We start from the raw sequence: 22,232 nt of genomic DNA on the forward strand, positions 1-22,232 counted from the left end.
ACATAATGACCAAACTTCTTGGGGTAAATTTTTCTGTTCAGATAGACTGGTCTTCAGGCAGCAGCCCCATAGGCCATCGGAGGCCTATACTTGAACCCTGCCAGTCCAACAACATAGTCTTGGTAAAGCCAGGGTCACCCCCTTGCCACAAGTTGGCTTATGAGAAAGAGGTTAGCAGCATACAATCAGAAAAACACGATTGGTGTAAGAATAGGAACTGGAAATGTTTCCATTCCCTTCAACCTCCCCCTGTCTCCCTCTACCTCTGTTTAATTATCCACTGCTCTTACAAGGTATTTTTAGGGATGTGTCTTACATTGTTATTTTTAAAATAGCTATTAAAACTAGAGGCTCATGATACCTCTCCAGGCTGGTGTCAGGTTTTTAATATACTCTAAGCAGTTACTTGACAGGGAATGCAAAACCTTAAAAGAAGCTATTTCACTTCGAATCACTAAGTAGAGAGGGAATGATATTTGAAGGTTGAAAACCAAAGAGGCAATTACCCTGGTTCCTGTTATATTCTACATTACCGTTGCTTTACAAATTGACTTCCAAGCACTCTGCCATTTTGAACACTTTGGTTTTTCCTCTCACTTGGGGAAACAGATGAGGCATTATTGCTTATCATAAAACAGATGCTGAAAAAATGCCTTCGAATGTCATTGTGGAAATTTTGCTGGGGAAATAAACTTACTAGAACCTTTCAGGTATTAAGGTTTACTGTCATTAACTCTTTGAGAGAAGATTGTGGAATCCCAAAATATGAGTTTGGGAAGGGACTTTATCCTATTTAATGCAACCTATAATCTTGGTAAGTCACAGAATTTCAGAGTCAGAAGACATAATAAAAGTAAACTGAGGTTCAAAAAATGAAAATGGCTTAATAAAAGTCACAGTTAATGGCAGAGTAGAGCCCAGAATTCAGGTCATTTACCAACCTACATGATGAACAGCACTAAGATGCCCAATATTATGAGAGGCAGTGTGGTGCATAAAAAGGTGCTAAATCTAGAATTAAAGTACCTGAGATCAGATCCTTTCTCTGCCACTTAGCTGACCTTGTCTGATTAATCAACAAACATTTATTAAATATTTACTAGGTGCCAGGTACTAGGGTAAGCAATGGAGTAACAAAAAGCAAAAACTAACTTTGCTCCCAAACAGCATATAATCTCATGGCATGTCACTTAATTGCTCAAAGACACAATTTTCTCATCTGTAAACTGAGTGACTTGCACTAGATGACCACCATAGTTCCTTCCAGCCTAAAATACGAAGTCCTAATTCTGACACTTACTACTTTTATAATCTTGGACCATTTACTACTGCTATGATCTTGGACAAGTGCTTTAACCTTTGTGGGTCTCAGTTTCCTCATACATAACATGAGATGGAATAGTAGCCTCTGAGATCCCTCCCAGCTCTCAATCTGTGATTGTCCTATAGTTTTAGACTGAGTTAAGAATTAAATTTGATTGACTGCATATCCTAAGAAATTAGTTTCGAATAAATGAGTTATTAAGTTCACCTGCTCACTATAATGTACTCTGTGCCCTGAGTTCTTTTTGACTGACCAGAATAGATTGGTCTACACTTTACAATGTTTGAAAGGCCTGGCATGTGCAAAGTCCTAGTGAGAGCTGAGAAATTTGGTCTACCGTCCTTTCGATAAGCATAGAATTGGGGAATCTTAGAATCATCAGCTCTTCTCATTGGAAGGAGACATTAGGGATCTATTCCAAACCCTATCCCCTGGAGGAATCCCCTCTACAACATTACTAACAGGTGGGATAGATTTATAGTCAGTAGACTTGGCTTGGTTCCTAGTTTGCCTTTTAACTAGTTTGTGAGCTTGATCAAAGAGTGTATGTGGCACTGTGGCAAACATTCTTAATCAGTGCTCGAGGGTTTCAAAAGATAGAAAAAGAGGACCATGTTCTGGGCTGTCAGGTATACAGTTTTGTTGAAGAGGCAAAGCAAAAAAAAGAGGAGGATACAATTTAACAGAGATATAGAAAATAACTCTCAAATAATTTGTTCCATTACCCAGGGTGAAGTTGGACCACCTGGACCACCTGGTATACCAGGCTCTGTGGCAAGTATTTTTGTCTGTGGGGTAGGGGACAAGGTAGGTGGACAGCCTCGATAGGTGATTTCATCAATGTAAGAACTGCTTGAAGAGGAACTTCTTCAACCAGAGATCAGCAACTTGTGTGTAGTTTCTATTCTTAATAGACTGCCTGGGATACAGAGTGGTTAAGTCACTTATACACGGTTACATAGCCAGTTGGCATCAGAGGTAGGATTTGAAGCCAGTTATTTCTGACTCCAGGGCCAGTCTTCTCACAATTGTACCGACCGTCTCTTGGGATAAGCCATAGATGCATAGAATCTTAGGCCCATAGAATCTTAAAAGTCCTTTGGGTTTATCTAGATCAAAAGCAACCCATTCAGGAATTCCTGATAGGTTGGTCATTCAACCTTGGTTTGAATATTTTCAGTGATGAGAGGCTTAATTGATGTGACAGAGCATGCCCATTCCACTGCTTAACAGATTTGCTAGACAGTTCTTCTTTATACTGAGCCCCAATCTGCCTCCTTCTTACTACCACCCATTTGCTTAGCTCCATTTCTACAAGCCCAGGAGGAGAAGGATGGAGGAGTAGAAGAAAGGAGAAGGGAAAACAAGAGTAGAGGAATCACTATCAGATTCAATAGCAATCACTCTGTCAATAAATATTTATTAAATGCTTACTATGTGCCAGGTACTGTCTGTCAATAGAGGACTGTCCTGAAAGAAGTCAAAGGCATAATGAGTTAACTTTAACCAAGAAGTCAGAGAGAATGAGGGAGGAATGCAAAAGATTTAAGGACTTTTTGAACTAGGTAGTAGAACTGAAGAAACTCATTATAAGACTTAAAAAAATAGTAAGAGATACTATTTGCTAATGAAGTAAAGAAAGGGAGTGGAGTTAGGAACTAAACATTTAAATAAATGAGATGGAGAATGTGATAGTCAATAAAATATGACCCAAAGGTTTGCCTTGTGGCAGCAAAGGTCCTCCTAAGGTCAGATAAAATGGAGTAGGAGCAGACCCAATCAACATGATTTCTGAACCCCCTTCAACAGCTCTTGGCAATTTTGTTTGGAGGTGGGGATAGTAGACTATGGTGGGTAACATCTAGGTTAGGTACTTAGGGGGCAGGGACATTAGAAGGTCAAGGGGTCAGAGATTCAGGGTGAAGGAGAGGTATCATTGAAGTGATTGTGTACCAAATGAAGATTGAAGTTAGGAAGGGAAGCCAGAATGGGGATAAGAAACCACGAGAGCACTAAAGAGACCAAGGCAGTTATTCATTTTGATTTGAGCATCTTTTGGCCTGGAATATGTGTGGTCATAAAAATGAGTGAAAAAATCCAGGGAAACCTCATTAATTCAGGTTACAATAAGAGCAAAAAGTAAGTACTGAGAAAGGGAGGGTGTGAAGCAGTAAGAGTGATTGTGTGGACTGAGCAGAGAAAACCCAAGTAAGTAGACTTTGATCCTGTTGGATCCTGGGCGTGCTTAGTATTTCCAAACAAATAGGAAGCCCTTTGCCTCAATTGATTGCTGGTTTTATCTTTCAGGTGCAGAAGGAGGGCCTGAAAGGAGAACAAGTAAGGGGAATTGTTATCTCCCCCTTGTCCATTATTTCTGTAAATGGAAAGGACCTGACCCTGACTCAACACCTGGAGCTGGGATATTGCTTTGCAAAGATATGCATACTCAGGATTAAGCTGAAAATGGTTTAATCTGCCCTTGGGGGAAATGGGTTATTTTCATAATGGTAGAAATTTTAGCCCCAGAAAATAGTGCCAGTAAAGGAGGCTGACAGTGTGCTAAGTGACCTTGACTTTGTCATTGGTCAAAAGGTATGTTTGCTGACAGGGGCCTGGTATAGGCAAATGTCTTCAAAAATACATTTGGGGCACAAAGGAACCAAATGAACAAATCTTACCTGAATTGCTGTAAGCTGTGTTGGGTCCTGCTGAGTTTCTTCCTGGCTTCCTTTCAATACTGACCTTGCCCATTTGGGAGACTTAGATCTTGAAAGCTCTCTTCCTGCCCCTATGTTGTTAACCCTGATTGTTTATGATGCAGTACACTAAATGTTTATTAAGCCTTTAGTTGTTCAGAGCACAATAATTGATGCTAGAGGAAATGCAGAGTTTAGATTTGACTCTTGCTCTTAGGGAGCCAGCAGTCTAGTTGGCAGATAGAATAGCTACACATATTTGTAATCCTACCTCTTCCTTCTTCAAGCCCCTGTACCAATGAATGACCTTCTCTGTTTATGGGATCTAATATCTCTGGATTACATACTAGCATGGGGTCGTAATTTAGGAATTCCAGAATCTACTTTTTTTGTAATTTTTACTTAATTTAATTTCTTATTGTTCTAACAGGGGGCTCCTGGACCACGTGGTCATCAGGGACTTCCTGGTCCTCCAGGAGCACCAGTAAGTCATTCAATTTCCTTTAATCCTGATCCAAACAAACTTTAGCTTATATGTCTACATTTCTATAATTTTATTTTGTAACCAATTTATATTTGAAGAGTGAGAGGGTGCATTACAAGTCATCAATAAAACAAAAAAGTTATTAAGCTCTTACCATGTGCCAACTATTGTTCTAAACCCTTGGGATTTGAACACAATGGCATAGCAGTCTCTGCTCTTAGGGAGTTTATATTATGATCTATTATTCTCTTCCTTTTATTAAAGATGGAGTCTTGTAGTAGGAAGAATGCCAGACTTAAAATTAGAACATTTGGAACTGAATCCTTTCATTTCTGCTTACTAGTTACATGATCTTACATAAGTCACTTGTTTTTATCTGTAAGGTCTCAGTCTCTGTATGGAATAGCTCGATCCTCTAGGAGTGTCAAGAAGCTCTTTCTCTATTTGCCTGTACAGAATCTTACAGAATCTCTTTCTAGAATTAGAGGAAATCAGAGTTGTAAAGGGCCTCAGAGGTCATTCCTGTTCATCTGAATAGCCCTTCACTGCTTCCCCTGTGGCTTTGATACTTTCAAAAGCATTTAAATTAGGCAACAAGGTGTTACTTCCATTTTACAGAGGGTATAAGAGGATGGTCCAGGGTTACCTACCTAGTCATGACCATACCCAGGCCTAGAGTGAGCCAACATCTCTTGACTTCTTCAGGGTTCTTTTCTTCACATTAAAATGACCATAGGAAGAGAAAGATAAAAATGAAGGCAGAGTTCTCCCCAACAGGCCTGACTTAATAGTGAAATAGGAGTTTAGGTAAATATTTTGAATTAGGCTATCTTATTACTTCAACCCAGGATTAGTGTGAGACCATTGGTAAAATACTTCCCAGGCACTGGAATCACTCAAAGACAAAATCATTTCCTCACTTGTCCCCAGATACTTTGGGAAGCACTTTGGGGTTGCCTTTATCTTACTGAGTGATCAGGTGACTCTACAGACATATGTTTAGACTTTTTCTTGAGGGAGGCTAAATACAGGTCAGTAAATCACTTCAGAGCTGCAGAGCCTGGGATAATGAATGGTGAATGAATTAGTGTCCTGGGTGCTTTTGATCTAATCAGGCCTCTGGTTGACCTTCCATACCTTGTTCTCAGGTAAGTTTATAATAAAAACGGAATCCCCAGTAAAGACCAGCTGGCTAAGGTCTTAAGCAAGAACATAAAAAGAACAAACTAGTGATTTCTGGTTATATTTTTTAAAAGGAAGGCTCTGTGTATGCTGTTAAGTAAAAGTCCCAATATGTGACTCAGAGAATCAGTGACTTCAATAATAGCTAGTAGTAATAGTTACCATTTACATGGTACTTTAAAGTTTGCGAAAAACTTTAAGAATATTATGTCATTTTATCCTCACAACAACCTTCTGAGATAAATGCTATTATTATCCCTATTTTACAGATGAGGAAATTGAGGCAAATGGAGGTTAAATGACTTGCCAAGGGTTGTATTGCTATTAGGCATCTGTGACCACATTTGAAATCATGTGTTCCTGACTCCAGGTCCAGTGGAGTCCACTGCATCACTTTGATGACCTTAAAAAAATAGTATGATCTGACCCCCTCATTTTTTTAATATGCGGAAATTGAGTCCAGAGAAAAGTAGCAGAGAGAATACTATTAAATCAGAAAATTCACTTCTGGTACTAACTACCTATTTGACCTTAGGAAATTTCTTCATATATCATAGTATCATGAATCTAGAGCTGGAAGGAACTTTAGAGACCAACATGCCCAATCTACTGATTTGACAGAGGAGGAAACTGCAGCCCAGCGATATAGAGTTGCCCAAGGTTATATACACGTAGTAGTTGGCAGAGGCAGGACTTGAACCCAGGTTCTCTGACTTCTTTCTACTTTACTATATTGCCTTCCAGGACCTTTTCTGAATCTGTTTCCTCATATTTATAATGTGTAGTCTGGGCAAAGAGGGAGGCACAGGCAGCGTTGCTGACCTTATGTTCCCTAAATGTGTACTTTGCATTCGTACTTCTTTGCCCATACTGGTCCCTCCACCTAGAATATTCCCCCACCTCAACCTGCTCCATGCTTACCTGTCCTTCAGAGCTTGCCTCAAATGCCATCTCCATGAGGAAGCCTAATCTGGTGCCTTCAATTAATGATCTCTGAGTCATCAAATTTTATTTTGTTTATATTGCTAGTAAGTTCTTATCAGATTCTACCTTCCATCCGATTTAATTTTGACCATGTCAAAATTGTGTGAGAAGTTGTGTGAACTTTTCTGATGGCATCGGCTGTCATGTATTGATGTTTTCATCTCTCAAAGAGCCTGGCAATGTAAGAACCATACTGAATGCTTATAAACCACTTTTTTGAATAGATGAGTGAGTGGACCAAAGAGATCATATGACTTGACAATGTGATCATAGGTTTAGAGCTGAAAAGAGCCTCAAAGATAATGTAGTCTAAGCCAGTCATTTTACAGCTAAGGAAACTGAAGTTCAAGAGGATTAATCAACTTGCCCAGAGTCGCATAGATAGTAAGTGGCAGACCCTTATTTTGAACCCAATTCCTTTGACATCAAATCAAGCATGGTTTCCAATATTTAAAATAGGAGTTTCGTTTGTTAATTTGGGAGTTTCCGTTCCTTCTTGTGACTTTAGATGAAGTTTGGTTGTTAGATGAGATAATCTAGCCAAGTGGTTCACTAAGATTATAAAAGCTTACTCTAAGAATAAATTAACTAAAAAAAAACATTAAGCAGGCACACATGGCTAGATGACTGAGATAGTTAGCTGAATGGAATGCGAAACATGGTCTGGAATGGTTACAGTCGTTAAGGTGTTTGCATTTTCTCATTCAAGACTAGATTTAGAGTCCGAGAATCTGAGTTTAAAACCAGATCTGCCATTTGGTCACTTCATGATAAAGTCATCTAATTAAATATCAATTTAGATGGGTATAATAGGTGCAATCTTCAATATTCAATATGCCTTTTATTCTTTGATTTTATTGCATAGCCTCAAATGCTGCCTTTGGAGTATAATAATCATCTCAGAGCATGCTTAAAATTAATGCTTGAAAACTAGGTAACTAGGCAGAGTGTAAGTCCCCCCTCCACAACCTCCACCCAGCCCTTAAGACAGTAATCACAAAGGAGACAAAAGGTAAATACCCACTATGACACCTGACTCTACCACCATGCCCTTATTGTCACAATTACTACCTGTTTTTTTCTCTCTTTTCCCAAACACCATGGCAAATGGACACGTGGTTATAAGAGTCAGTTTCAAAAACAACACATATTGATTGAAAGGAAATCTAGCATAAGTGAGAATCACTGAGTCTCTCAGTTAGAAAGAATCTCAGAGGTAAACATCACATTGTAGAAGGAACACAAGACTTTCTATCAGGATTTAATGCTGATACTTTGCATCTGACTGTGCATGATGGGAAAAAAGTTTCAAACTCAACTGTTTGAGAACTGTTATTATTTGAAATGGTTTTTTCTTTCTTTTTGGGGGGGGGGGCGGGGAACACAGTGAACCATCTGAACACAATGGGCAGAATCCTCCATACTCCCTCCTTTGGAGATGCCCATCTTTCAGTTCTGCTTTCCACACTGGATGTTTATGTGACTTTGCGCCTGTGTGACTCAGGGAAAATCATTTAACCTTTCTGAGCCTCAGTTTCCTGATCAATAACATGTTATTTCCTGTTTTGCTTCCTAAATTAGGGTCCAATGGGTCCTGAAGGCAAAGAAGGACTTCCTGGTTCCCAAGGACAGCGGGTAAGTTGAATATCTACTTATAATTGTGCCTCTCTCCCTCTACCCCAACATGATCCACATCATGGTCCCGTTTTAGGAAGCTTCGCATGGGAGAATGGTGTTGACATTAATGCAGAATTGGAAATCCTTGAATAAGAGCACATGTGCTCTCTTGGTATCGAGAATCTTTATATTTTCTTCTCCTTTCTTCTTTTCATTAAGGAATTGAAAATGTTACCTAAGGAAAATGTGATGAATCAGAAGTGTCAAGATATAATGTGTTGATGTTATAGGCTTCAGTCCCATCACATGGTTGTTGCCAATCTTCACATACTAGGTATTTACTCTGCTATTTATAAGCTGTGTGACCTATGGAAGTCCAGTCTTACTCTTCACTTGGCACTTTCTGTGCTATTTATCTTTTTAATGTATAGACTTATAGATTTATAGCATTCTCAAGCTAGAGGATACCTTAGAGATGACCATTTTATGGATGAGGACATGGAAACTCAGAGTGAAGAAGTGACTTCTCCAAAGGCACACATGAGTTACTAACCCAGGTCACTCGACTCCTAACCTAGCACTTTTTTTGTTGTACCACTTGCCTTTCCGCTCTGTTTATTTAAATCATTTCTACATCCATTCACTAGAAGTAGCCCATGATATGCTTATTTGTATCTGTAGCAGTAGCTATAACAGTGCCCTTGCAAAAAAAAAAAAATTCTTGGTAAATGCTTGTTGATATTGATGCTAATGGTGCCAGAATAAGCAGAAGCCCATATAAGCTATACCTGTTGTGTATCAGGCCTTTTGAATTTCAAATCAAGGCAAAAAGTATTTTTTGTCTTAAGGGTATTTAAGGCTTCCTTCCCTTCATAAATAGGAGTCAGTCTAAGAAACCTCATGTTTCGAAAAATGTGGAGAGTGGCATACTTCCCAGAGAGAGTACAGGGCTTGTACAGGGCTTGTACAGAATATAAGAATCAGCCCTATCTCTGTCATCAACTCACCATGATGATATGGGCAAGTCACTTAACCTCCCTCTTCCTCAGGTTTTTTTTTTTTTGAGATAATCCAAGCAAAATAAAACTTCTTTTAAAACAGACAATGACAACCCATGAAGACAATGTAGGAGAGGGAAGACAAATGCTGAAACATATGTACCAAGAATTTTGAGTATTTATTTCTACCCAAACTCAAAACCCTCTTTTAAAAATTTTCTTCAGTTCCTAAAATGAAAATCTTTGATCTGGATAAGAATGAATCATGTTTTACTTTGACTCAAGTTGGTTTTGTCCTACAGAAAAATTACTGTAGTCACTATGATATGAGTTGAAGCAGGCATTATGATTTTTTAAGGGTGTGCAAACAGGCAATACAAATAAAAATAGTTGAAACAGATAGCTTGAGTTGATAATTTACTGATGAAGGAAAAAAAATATTAGAAACAAACTATATTTGCCCACATGTTCATCATTGGACTTGAAAGTTCTAGATGAGAGAGTTGTACTGGTTCTGCAGAGTATTGACTGAACAGATTACCATTATCACCATCGTTGTAACTACCAGTAGGGCATTTAAAAAATTGTCACTAACCACTAAGTAGTCCTGTTATTGGGAGTGCTGGTCTACCTATGTTCAGAGAGGCTCACAGATCATGGCCACAGGGTGATGAGGTTTTTGGTTATAAGTACATATGAAAATTATATGCCAAGTTCATGAATCCCAGGTTAACCCTTTGATCTAGTCCAACTCTTATTTGAAATAGTAACATGCTCTGCAGCACCCTCAGCTAGTGGCTACCCAACCTCAGCCAGAAAACCACCAGTGACAACTATTGCCTAGTAACCCATTCCACTCTTGATAGTTTCACTTGCTGTTTCTAGTCTCCTTTCTAAAACTTCTTTCCCACTTAGCAGAGACAGGTAGCACATGCTAATCAGTTTGGCTGCAAAAGATTTAGGGGCTTTGGTGGACTGCAAAGTCGATATCAGTCAGTAGTATGATATGGCAGCTGTGAAAACTAATGCAATCTGAAACTATAATGAGAGATATTGGAAGGAGATGATAATCTCCCTGTCCTAGTATTACTACATCTGGACTATTGTATTCAGCTCTGTGTTCCATAGTTTTAGAAGGAAATTGATTACCTGGAGAGCATAGGATCATAGGTTTCTTGATATAGAGCTGGAAGGGATGTTAGAGACCATCCTTTTCATGTTGGATGAAGAAGTGACCTTCTTACTACTACGTAATAAGTTAAATGAAAAGTACACAGGAGTACCCTGATGTCAGGTCCTCTGACATCGTCTCATTTTTTTGTTTTATTTTTTCCCTGGAGTACATTTTTAAGAAGTACATGTTCTCTGGAGTACATTTTTAAGAAGTTTCATTTTTTTAACATTACTATCACTTCTTAGTGATGATCCCTAGACCCCAATAGAAACTACCCTTGTAATAGAAAAGTACAGGTAAGCAAAACATACCAACCCATTGATGATTCCTGATAAAATATATCTCATTCTGTACCTATAATCTCCTGCCAGCTTGTCAAGAGGAATGACAAGAATGTATTCTGCTATCAGTCTACTGTAATGCATTGAACAGAATTCTGAGTTCTTTCCATGTTGCTTTCCTTTAAAGTATTGCATAAATTGTTCTCTTTATTCTGTTTATTTAATTCAAAACACATTTTAAACACATCAGTTGTCTCAGATTTCATCTCCCTTGTCTATTGCTGGGAGATGATTGTAGAAACTTACTCAAACTAATTAGAGCTTCTGTTTAGGTCGTGTCTCCTACCTACACACAATACAGAAGATGGTTTGGATTTGTCTTCCTTCACCTCCCCATGGAGGTGGACTCTAGAACATTTAGCATGACCCATCCTTTGCTGACTATGAGAGGAAGGAACTGAGCCTTTTTGTTTTCCAGAGAATCTGAGACTACTCTTTTATATTCTGTAGGAGGGGAGAATTGATATTTAAGAGGAAGAAGCATAAGTTTTCACTGATGCCTTAAACTGTGAATACAAGTGTACCTCTCCAAGGATAGACTAAATTGTGACCTCGTTTCTCTCTCTGCAGTATCTCCCCCAGTGATTCTAATCCACTCCTACAGTAAATACTAATCAGTGTTCAGGTTGAGCCAAGTGAACTGTTAAATAAAGAGATCATCTGTAGGATGCATTATTTGCAAGTATCAGAAGGTCCTCAACATTATTCTCTTACCTTCTCCTTACCCCAACAGAGGTTCCTTTCAGCTCTGAATCTCTGGTTCTATGATCAATTACCAGGAAGAGACTTGGACAATGATTCCTGATACCTCTGAAGATCTATAGAATTGCAATTTTCTGAATAATGGAAGTAGTGCTACAGTTAAACATCTATTTATGTGTTTTGGTAGAGGCAGCATATAGACTAGGAAGCATTTTGTTTCGGGGGTTGGAGAGTCTGGGTTTGCATCCAAGCTTTATTATTTATTACTTTGAACTAGGGAAAATTACTTTTTATCTTTATCATATGTAGATGAAGTGATTATATTTAGACTGTAGAGACTGTTTGAGTTCGTTTCCAGCATTAAGTATAAGAACCCATGCTTACCAGCCTGAAATGGACATGACATTCCCATCATTAAGAATTTCTTTTTAATTACTTCTTCATTACTTCGAACTAACAGAATGAGAGGAGACTCTTTGCCTGAATAACCACCTCCCTCACCAAAAGCATTTTATCTCACAACAAATATTCCTATATACTTTAGCCTAATGTCCTCTTTGCTGTCCTCACTGGCTACCTTTCACTTTCCTTAAATGCACATACTAGACTGTCCCCCCCTCCAACTCCCAGTATCAGTATAATTTGGGCCCCTTGAGGGGACTATGTATCTATATGTAAATGTGTGTGTGTGTGTGTGTGTGTGTGTGTGTGTGTGTGTGTGTGTGTACACACATACACATATTATAGATATATATATATATACATACACACATACGCATATAAAGATATATATCTATAGATACCTATATGTATATGTATGTGTAGAGAAAAGTTATTTACATACATAGTATATGTATGTTTATATATATATATATATATATATATATATATATATATATAATATACATATATGGCCTCTTCATTTATACTCATCTTTCTCTAACAGACACAGACACACACACACACCCCTTTAATGCAGTCACTTCCCTCAAGGAGCCTAAATTACACTGGTGGGTAGGAGAGAATGCACAGAGAAGAGGGAAAGTAAAAGTCTCTGAAGAGGGCAAAGAGACTATTAGTACAAGCTTACTAGGAATATTTGAAGTAGGAGTAAGTTCCTTTAGCTGAGGGTAAGGGGAGGGAAATAGGAGAATATAGTAGGAGTGCCATTCTCCATTAAAGATTTAAAGCAAAAATGGTTCTCAAAGATCATCTAGATTCCATTCCAACCTTTTGTCCACGTATGAGGAAACAGCTGAAGCTCACACAAGTAACACATATTGAAGCTGGGATTCAAATCCAGGCCTCTTTAAACCCAAACCAAAAGGCTTTTCATTGCATATGTTGCCTCTTCCCTAACAAGAGATCCTTAAGTAGACCATTGCCTCTCTATTATTCAGATAACTGCAGTTGTATATTGCCCTTACATTCATATGTATGCATAGATGGGTAGATGATAGATGGATGGATAGATAGATATTTTCCCCTGGTAAAAATACATGATAATAAAGAGAATACACTGGCCAGGAGGGTAAGTAGGACTTCCTGAGTGGCTGACTTCAATTCCACTTCTCTGCCTGGAATTTTCCTCTGGCCTCTTCCTCATCTTTGAATTGGAGCATCCATTGTGTTAGGAGTCTATGCTGTCCTTAATCTAGTTTCCCCCTCTGTGTCGATCAGTCTTCCTAAGAGAGAGGACTTTCTTGGGACTGTGAAATGAAGCACTGCCATTATCCTCATATCTTGTTCTCTAAGAGCATTGCCTTGGTCCTCTGAGACTGCCATATACTGGGAAGTTGCCCCAGTAAGCCACAAGTAGTCCCCTAGAGAAGAGAAAGAGGCTCAATGCGGATGGTCTGGGGATACAGTTTTCTGCATATGCCCCTTCTCATCACTACTCTATTCTCTGGAGGGTGGGCAGCTTTTCTTGCCAACCTGCCAGTCTCTCACAGTAAAGCTCTCTTCATATGGATAGCAAATTCCCCAGTCCAGTTGACCTGTCTAGCTGAACGTTGGCTTTCTTCCACTGGGCACTATGTACCATAAATATAGTGGATACTGAATAAATGTTGAATTGAACATTTAAATAGTACTTTGTAAATATAAAAGAATTTAACCAATTCACATTATATAATGGTTGAAGGTTTTAACACACCACATTTCCTAAACATTTTAAGGTTTGCGAAGCACTTTACTCACAACAACAGATTATTTTTACCATTTTATGATGCCAGAAAACTGAGGATCAAAGAGGTTAACTGGTTGTCATGGTTATAAAACTAGTGGATTTCACAGTCAGGATTTTAACTCCGATATCCTAACTCCAAACCTAGTGTTCTTTCCATTTTAATGAACTTAATTATAAAGTAATAAAACCATAAAATCTTAGAATCTTACACTACATTAGGTAAAGTGATTCCAGTATGTGATTATTTTCATAGATCTTTACCAAGAGAGAGAAAGAGAGAGAGAGAGAGAGGTGTATAGTCTGTGTTCCTAAACTTTTGCAAAACAGACTCAATGGAGAAAAAAAAAAGACTTAATCCAAGATCACTAAGTTGAGAGGTCTATAACCAGGGCCCAAATATAGAAACTTGGCCTTCTAAATTCTTAAAGTTGAAAGACAATTTTGAGGTCAAGAAGGCCAACCCATACTTGAATAGAAATTCTTCTACTATATTATGGATGAATAGTTATAAAGCCTTACATGGGGGTACCTGTTCTGAAGTTGTGTGTGAAAGCCAAATACCAACGTATTATTAGTTGGTACTTTAAAAAAATGCCTATTTCTATAATTCACATAGTCTCAGCATATATTGCTACATTTAGAATTGGACCATTGCAAGCATTAATTTTCATAGTAGTTAATTGGGTGGAAAAAATACAGTTTATAGAAATTTGCCACACAGCTATTATCTGAAATTATAACAGAAAAAAACAGCATTAAACATTATTAATGCAAAAAGGCGTGAATATCAAAAACACTGCTTGCTTTTCATTTAGTTCAACTGCTTTATTTCCAAATGGGGTCTAGAGTAGCTAAGGGACTTAGTCAAGGTGAGGCAGGAGAATTAGCAGAAGCAAAACTAGAACCTGTGTGTCTTCTGCATCTAATTTCATTGTCCTTTCCCAACACTATGTTAACTCCATAAGTGAATACATCATCCTTAATGATCAATTTGCAGCCCAAAAGATTGCTCCCTGATCTTTTGGAGTCTAGGACTCAAATATTACCCCTGCAAATGATTACTTGCTATGGATAGCTCATGGACTTGTCTATTGGTGTTTCTTTTAAAGTACACTATGGGAAATTGGGACAATTGTCTTTGTCTCTGAGATTTGCACAATTAAAATTTAATTCAAGGAAGCAGCTAGACTGAAGGTGATAGTGTCTTCACCTCATGATGGAAAAAGACTTAAGGTTAAACAACAATAAAAGTGATGAGATCCCATATTTTGAAGGAGTTTGATATATTGGAAAGGGCAATAGATTTAAAGTTTGGAGACCTGGTTTTGAATCCTAACTCTGATACTTCCTAGCTATGTGTCTACTGATCAATACAGAATTGTAGTTGGACAATACCATAGAAGACAAATATTCTAATGCATACATAAGGAAGAGTGCCCTCTGTGGCACTGAGAACACATGGTAATCCAGCAAATGCTTAAAAATTTCAAAAGATGAAGTACTCACTCCTTCCTGAGATAGCCTATTATAGTTTTAGATAGCTCTACCTCAGAAAAGTTTTTTGTTTGTTTTTGTTTTGTTTTCCCTGATTACTTACGTTCCCGTAGCTTCTACTCATTAGTTCTAGTTCTAACTTCTGAGGCCATAAAGGACATACTTATTGCCTCTTCCACATAACAGGCCAAGATATTTGACCTTAGTTTTGGTGTCCTAACTAACTTTTCTCTTTGCAAGCTAAATATTCCCAATCCCTTCAACAAGTCATCAGATAGCCTGGTCATTGGCACTCTCACTACCCTGGTCATCTTCCTTTTATGGATAAGTCCCTGCTTCTCAAAATCCTTCTTAAAACATGATGTCTAGAATGAAATACAGCAAAATTAGTCTTAGTCTGACCAATGGCAGAATATAGTTGGACTTTCTCTTCCTAGTTCTAGAAGCTATGTCTCTTAATGCAGCAAAAGATCACATCAGCTATTTTGGCTCCTTGGCCTTTATTGACTTATATTGAATTTGAAATCTACTAAAACCTTAGGGCCAAGATGGTGGCTGGAAAGCAGGGACTTGCCTAAAGCTCTCCCCCAGTACCCTCCAAACACTTATAAAAATGGCTCTGAACAAATTCTGGAACTGCAGAACCCACGGAATAGCAGAGGGAAGCAGGGCTCTAGCCCAGGACAGCCTGGATGGTCACTGGGTAAGGTCTATCCCACCATGCTGGGAGCAGAACAGAGCCCAACATGGGCTGCACCCAGACCAACCAGACCAGGAGCCAGGTGGAACAGGCCGTAGCACCCTGAGTCAGTGAGCAGTGGCAGTTACCAGATTTCTCAACCCACAAATGCCAAAGACAACGGAGAAGGTTAGTGGGAAAAAACTGCAGGGACTAAGCAAAAGGAGTTCTGGTCAGCCACTGCCCTGGGGGGGCAGCAGAGGTGGTGCAGGTCTGAGGTTGCTTCCAAAGCTACAGCTGCAATTGCCTCTGGCCCTAGGCCCACCTGGTGGGAGGAATTAAGTGATAGATCAGAGCAGGAGTACGGAGCCTGCTCAGATCTGAGTCAGGATCTGGGTTGGTGGTTCTTGGGGGAGGAGGAGCACTGGTGTGCCTGGCAGAGTTTGCTGTGTAGAAAAAGCTCTGAAAACAACAGTGCAGCTCCTCAAGCTTGGAACAAAGTACTCTCAACTCTACAAGCAGTCATACCTGCATGAAAAGCTCAAGGGTCAAGTAGTTAGCTGGGAACATGGCCAGGCAGTGAAAACGGTCTCAGATTCAGACTCAGACTTTATAATCTTTCTTTGGTGACAAAGAAGACCAAAGCACACATGCCAGAAGAAGTCAACAAAATCAAAGAGCCTACATCAAAAGCCTCCAAGAAAAACATGAACTGGTCTCAGGCCATGGAAGGGATCAAAAAGGATTTGGGAAAGTAAAGTAGAGAAGTAGAGGAAAAATTGGGAAGAGAAATGAGAATGATGTGAGAAAACCATGAAAAACAAGTCAAGGACTTGCTAAAGGAAACCCAAAAAAATACTGAAGAAAATAACACCTTAAAATAGAGTAACTCAAATGGCAAAAGAGCTCCAAAAAGCCAATGGGGAGAAGAATGCCTTGAAAGGCAAAATTGGTCAAATGGAAAAGGAGGTCCAAAAGACCACTGAAGAAAATACCACCTTAAAAATTAGATTGGAGGAACTGAAAGGTAGTGACTTGATGAGAAATCAAAATATTATAAAACAGAACCAAAGGAATGAAAAAGTGGTGGACAATGTGAAATACATCATTGGAAAAACCACTGACCTGGAAAATAGATGCAGGAGAGTAATTTAAAAATTACTGGACTACCTGAAAGCCATGATCAAAAAAAGAGCCTAGATATCATCTTTCAAGAAATTATCAAGGAGAACTGCCCTGATATTCTAGAGCCAGAGGGTAAAATAGAAGTTGAAAGAATCCATCAATCGCCTCCTCAAAAAGATCCCAAAAAGAAAACTCCTAGGAATATTGTTGCCAATTCCAGAGCTCCCAGGTGAAGGAGAAAATGTTGCAAGCAGCCAGAAAAAAAACAATTTGAGTATTGTGGAAATGCAATCAGAATAACACAAGATCTAGCAGCTTCTACATTAAGGAATTGAAGGGCTTCGAATATGATATTCTGGAGGTCAAAGGAGCTAGGATTAAAACGAAGAATCACCTACCCAGCAAAACTGAGTATAATACTCCTAGGCCAAATATGGATTTTCAATAAAATAGAGGACTTTCAAGCTTTCTCAGTGAAAAGACCAGAGCTGAATAGAAAATTTGACTTTCAAACATGACAATCAAGAGAAGCATGAAAAGGTAAACAAGAAAGAGAAATCATAAGGGTCTTGCTAAAGTTGAACTGTTTTGTTTACATTCCTACTTGAAAGATGATGTGTATAATTCATGAGACCTTAATATTAGGGTATCTGAAGGGAGTATACATACATACATACTTACATACAGATATATATGTATATAGACAGAGGGCACAGGGTGAGTTGAATATGAAAGGATGATATCTAAAAAAATAACATCAAATTAAGGGATGAGAGAGGAATATATTGAGAGAGGGAGAAAAGGAGAGATAAAATGGGGTGAATCATCTCACATAAAAGTGGCAAGAAAAAGCACTTCATTGGAAGGGAAGAGGGTGAGGGGGGAATGAGTGAATCTTGCTCTCATCGGATTTGACCTGAGGAGGGAATACCATACACACTCAGTTGGGTATCGTACCCCTCAGGAAAGAAGGAGGAAGGAGATAAAAAAGGGGGATGATAGAAGGGAGGTCAGATAGGGGGAGGAGGTAATCAAAAGCAAATACTTTTGAAAAGGGACAGGGTCAAGGGAGAAAATTGGATAAAGGGGGATAGGATAGGAAGGAACAAAATATAGTTAGTCTTTCACAACATGAGTCTTGTGGAAGGGTTTTGCATAATGATACACATGTGGCCTATCTTGAATTGCTTGCCTTCTTAGGGAGGGTAAGTGCGGAGAGAAGAGGTAAGAGAATTTGGAACTCAAAGTTTTAAAAGCAAATGTTAAAAACAAGTTTTTGCATGGAACTAGGAAATAAGATATACAGGCAATGGGGCATAGAAATCTGTCTTGCCCTACAAGAAAGCAAGAGAAGAGGGGATGGGAGTGGAGTGGGGTGACAGAAGGGAGGGCTGCCTGGGGAATTGGGCAATCAGAATATATGCCATCTTGGAGTAGGGGGGGGTTAGAAATGGGAAGAAAATTTGTAATTCAAACTCTTGTGGAAATCAACACTGCAAACTGAAAATATTAAATAAATAAATAATGATTAAAAAAAAACACTTTAGGGTCGTTTTTTTTTTCACATGAACCATTGCATATTTGCCTTTCCCTTTATTCCATAATTGTAAAGGTAATTTCTTAACCCCAAGTGTAGCACTTTAACATCATTCCCATTATATGTCGTCCTCTTAAATTCAACTCAGCATTCTAACTTGTCAAGATCTTTTTGAATCCCCCTGACTCCATCATCTAATGAATTTTGTTATTCTTTTTGCCAGCTTCATGTCATCTGAAAATCTAACAAATATCCCAGCTGTCTTCATCCAATGCTTTGAAAAAACATCAAACAGTACAGGGTCAGGGATGAATTCCTAGAGATACCTCTCCATGTTGACATTGTTCATGCCTAATTGATCATTGAATTCAAGACAAATTGAATTTGACCATTCAACCAGTCTATTTCCACCTACCTATAATATCTTCTAGCTTATGACCCTTCATCTTGTCCACAAGATGACTATAAATAACCTTGTCAAAAGCTATGTTGAAATCCAGGTTGACTATGTCTAGACAATCCTCTAACTAGTCTAGATACTCTCTCAAAAAGGAAATGGGATTTATCTGGTTTGACCTTTTCCTGATGAAGCCATGCTGGATCTCTGTAGGAAGACAGAAACAAAAAAAGGTTTAGTGACTTCAGGAAATAGGATAATATAATCAAAGACATAGGGTTGTATAGGACTTTAGAGGCCATCTGTTTCAAGTCCTTGATTTTACAAGTGAACCAAAGGACAAAAAGGTTAAGTAGCTTGCCTAAGGTCATACAGCTAGTAAATAGTAGTGATAGGAATTGAAATAAAATCATATGATCCCAAATCCATATGTTCTTTTCATGGTACCCTGCTTTCCTCACAGTTATATAGCTAGTTAAGTGTCAGAGGTAGAATCATGACATCAGGACTCACCTCATCTCAAGTATCATATTTCATACTATTTTTCTAAACAAAACTCTATCATACCATAGCTTGACTCTCATCTCCTCTACCATTTTCAAATGTTATTTTGGCACCTTTCTGTACTCCCAAAGAACATATTTTCTAAGTCTTCCTTACTAGGAGCTTCATTAATTCAGTTTCACAATTTAATATATTTTCTTTTGCGTGGTTTGGTTTTAATGTGTTAAATTAATCTAGTTTCCCAACAAATACTATATTTTCCTTGAAGACATGGATTTTGTCATATTTGTCTTTTATATCCCTAGAGTTCCTAGCCTTGTGGTTGGCACATAGGAGCAACTCAATAGATCTTTGCTAAATCAAAATTAATTTTTAAAAAACCAACATAATTACTACTATATTATAGGAATAAGTCTCCCACCACTAGTTTCTTTTAAGTAACAAGGGCAAGAATAAGGGCTTTCTGTTGCAATTTTAAATATTCCAAATTTGGGAAGTGTTTTTAGCTTCTCATAATTTCAATAATATTTTGAGGGTTGTTGGTTGTTTTATTTCTTTTCCAAATACAAATAGCCTGTTTGAAATAAGTGGAAAGTAAATTTCTTCTTTTCCAGTGTGATTTTGTAAAAATAAATTGACTTAAAACTTGTGATTTCAAAAATGACTTTCTTATTGCTGCTGCTTATTTATAAGATTCAAAATTGAGAAGGTGCTTTGGAAGGTAATTCTCTTATAGGGTGGCAGAAAGTAGTTATAAGGTTATAGAAAGAATATGGATTGTAGAATAAGACTTGATTTGCTTGCTGTCCTCATTTGGGCAAATCACTTTCCCTATCTGGACCTCAATATATTTATTTGTAAAATATGGAGCAGGGTTGAATATGATTATCTTTTTTCTGTTATAAGTTTTGAGCAGAAAGGTACCTTCTAAGATTTTGTGTTCTAAATATCTAGAAGATTCTGTCTTCTAAAGATTCCCTCTGAGGTTCTATGTGCCAAGGTAACTTTCAGCTCCAACATTCTATATTCATTATTCCAGATTCCCAAGTTTTAAGGCACCTTAGGTACCTTAGGCATTGTGTTTTCAGGGAGGTAGAGTTTCTAGGTATTAGCTGAATTCAAGCATTAATTCAACTATCTATAAATCAGTCAGTCACTTGCCAATATTTGTTAAGTACCCACAATGTGCCTGGCTCTATGCTAGGAGCAAGCAGTGCAAGGAAAAAGAATGAAACTTTTTGCTTACAAGAAGCTTACGTTCTAATGGAGAAGAAGAATACTTATAAAAATACATGCAAAGTTTTAAAATATTATTTGTTTTGAATATTACTATTGAAACCAGTTTTCAATTCTAGGCTTGTTTTTTACTCCTACCCAAGATATTTCTGGGCCAATTCCCATTCCCTCACTCTATCATTACTTCTTCACCCTTAACCCTTCCCCAAAAATGCCAATACACACGTACACACACACACATACACACAAATATATATATGAGATGTACATATATAATATATAAACACATATTGTATATATATTAAGCTCTACTACCACCATTTATATTTTATTTTTAACATATTTTATTGATATCTTTCATTTTTATACCACTGAAGTTTTCCCTTGTATCCATTCCCTTCTTCACTCCTGGAGAAGCAATCTTTTGTAACAGAATATTTTTAAAAAGGAAAAAATGTCAGTAAATCTGATCAATATATTGACAAATTTTGATGTGATATGCAAAGATCCACACCAACAGAACCCCCTTTGTAAGGGAGCAGTGGGAGTTGCCTTCTCATATTTCTTCTTGGGGCCCATTTGTTTCCTTTATATTTCCACAATATTATTTTTTGATGTTTTGTGAGTTATTCTTTAGATTTGCATTGTTGTGTATATTGGTTTGTTGCCTCTGTTTACTTAACTTTTCATCATTTCATGTATTTCCATGCTTTTCTGTATTCATCATATCCATCATTTCTTAGAGCATGGTAATATCACAGTGTGTTTAGTCATTGCCCAATTGATGGACATCTACTTTATTTCCAGTTCTTTGCTCCTAAAAATTTGCTGCTATAAATACATAGGTGTGTATAGAATCTCTCTTTTTGTCAATGATTTCCTTGGGGGTATAACCATAGCAGTGAAAATTTCTGCATTGGGGAATGATCATTTTAATCACCTTATTAGCATGACATTCCTTTTAGTAAAAGATGTGTGGGAGTGGAGTGCAGTGGAGGCAGGGGGGGTGTGGAGGGAGAGAGAGAAAGACACACACACACACACACACACAGAGAGAGAGAGAGAGAGAGAGAGAGAGAGAGAGAGAGAGAGAGAGAGAGATAATGAAGAGCCATAATTTCTAGATTATCCTTTGGTTTTGAGGATTACATCATCTCCCTTGCTGCACTCAATTTGTGGGAAGAATCAAGAATAACTAAATTGATGGTTTATCCTCTCCTTTGTCAAAGTTGCCTTAGTGGGGAAGATAAGGTAACAATGCATCACATAAATGTTGTCATTTATTATGCATATATCTAGTTACTCCACACCTATGCACAAGAATATTCACTACCTCTAGGCTGCCTCAGAATAAAATTCAGCCTCTTGTGTGGCATTCAAAGCCTTAGACAATCTTTAACCACCTACCTCTTTATTGTTCTTTCCTCTCTCCTTTGTGATCTAACTGAAATGGTCTCCTGCCCATATCTGTCCTGTTGTAAAGCAAATATACTGCCTCCATGTGTTTTCTTAGGTCTTTTCCTAAATTATCAATGGCCTTATTCTCCTTTTTTACATGTTGAATTCCCAT

At 38.0% G+C, this 22,232-nt stretch overlaps 1 protein-coding gene across 1 annotated transcript in view; it reads left to right on the forward strand.

Annotated features, from left to right (window-relative positions):
• The window catches only part of COL22A1 (collagen type XXII alpha 1 chain), a 570,107-nt gene that overhangs the window by 300,549 nt on the left and 247,326 nt on the right, over nucleotides 1-22,232 (forward strand). The window contains exons 18-21 of the mRNA XM_036741444.1: nucleotides 2,054-2,098; nucleotides 3,632-3,661; nucleotides 4,451-4,504; nucleotides 8,252-8,305. Coding sequence (XP_036597339.1) covers nucleotides 2,054-2,098; nucleotides 3,632-3,661; nucleotides 4,451-4,504; nucleotides 8,252-8,305 — 183 coding nt within the window. The remainder of the gene's footprint in view (nucleotides 1-2,053; nucleotides 2,099-3,631; nucleotides 3,662-4,450; nucleotides 4,505-8,251; nucleotides 8,306-22,232) is intronic.

The sequence above is a fragment of the Trichosurus vulpecula genome, chromosome 1 (assembly GCF_011100635.1).
Source record: "Trichosurus vulpecula isolate mTriVul1 chromosome 1, mTriVul1.pri, whole genome shotgun sequence".
NCBI classification, from domain to species: domain Eukaryota; kingdom Metazoa; phylum Chordata; class Mammalia; order Diprotodontia; family Phalangeridae; genus Trichosurus; species Trichosurus vulpecula.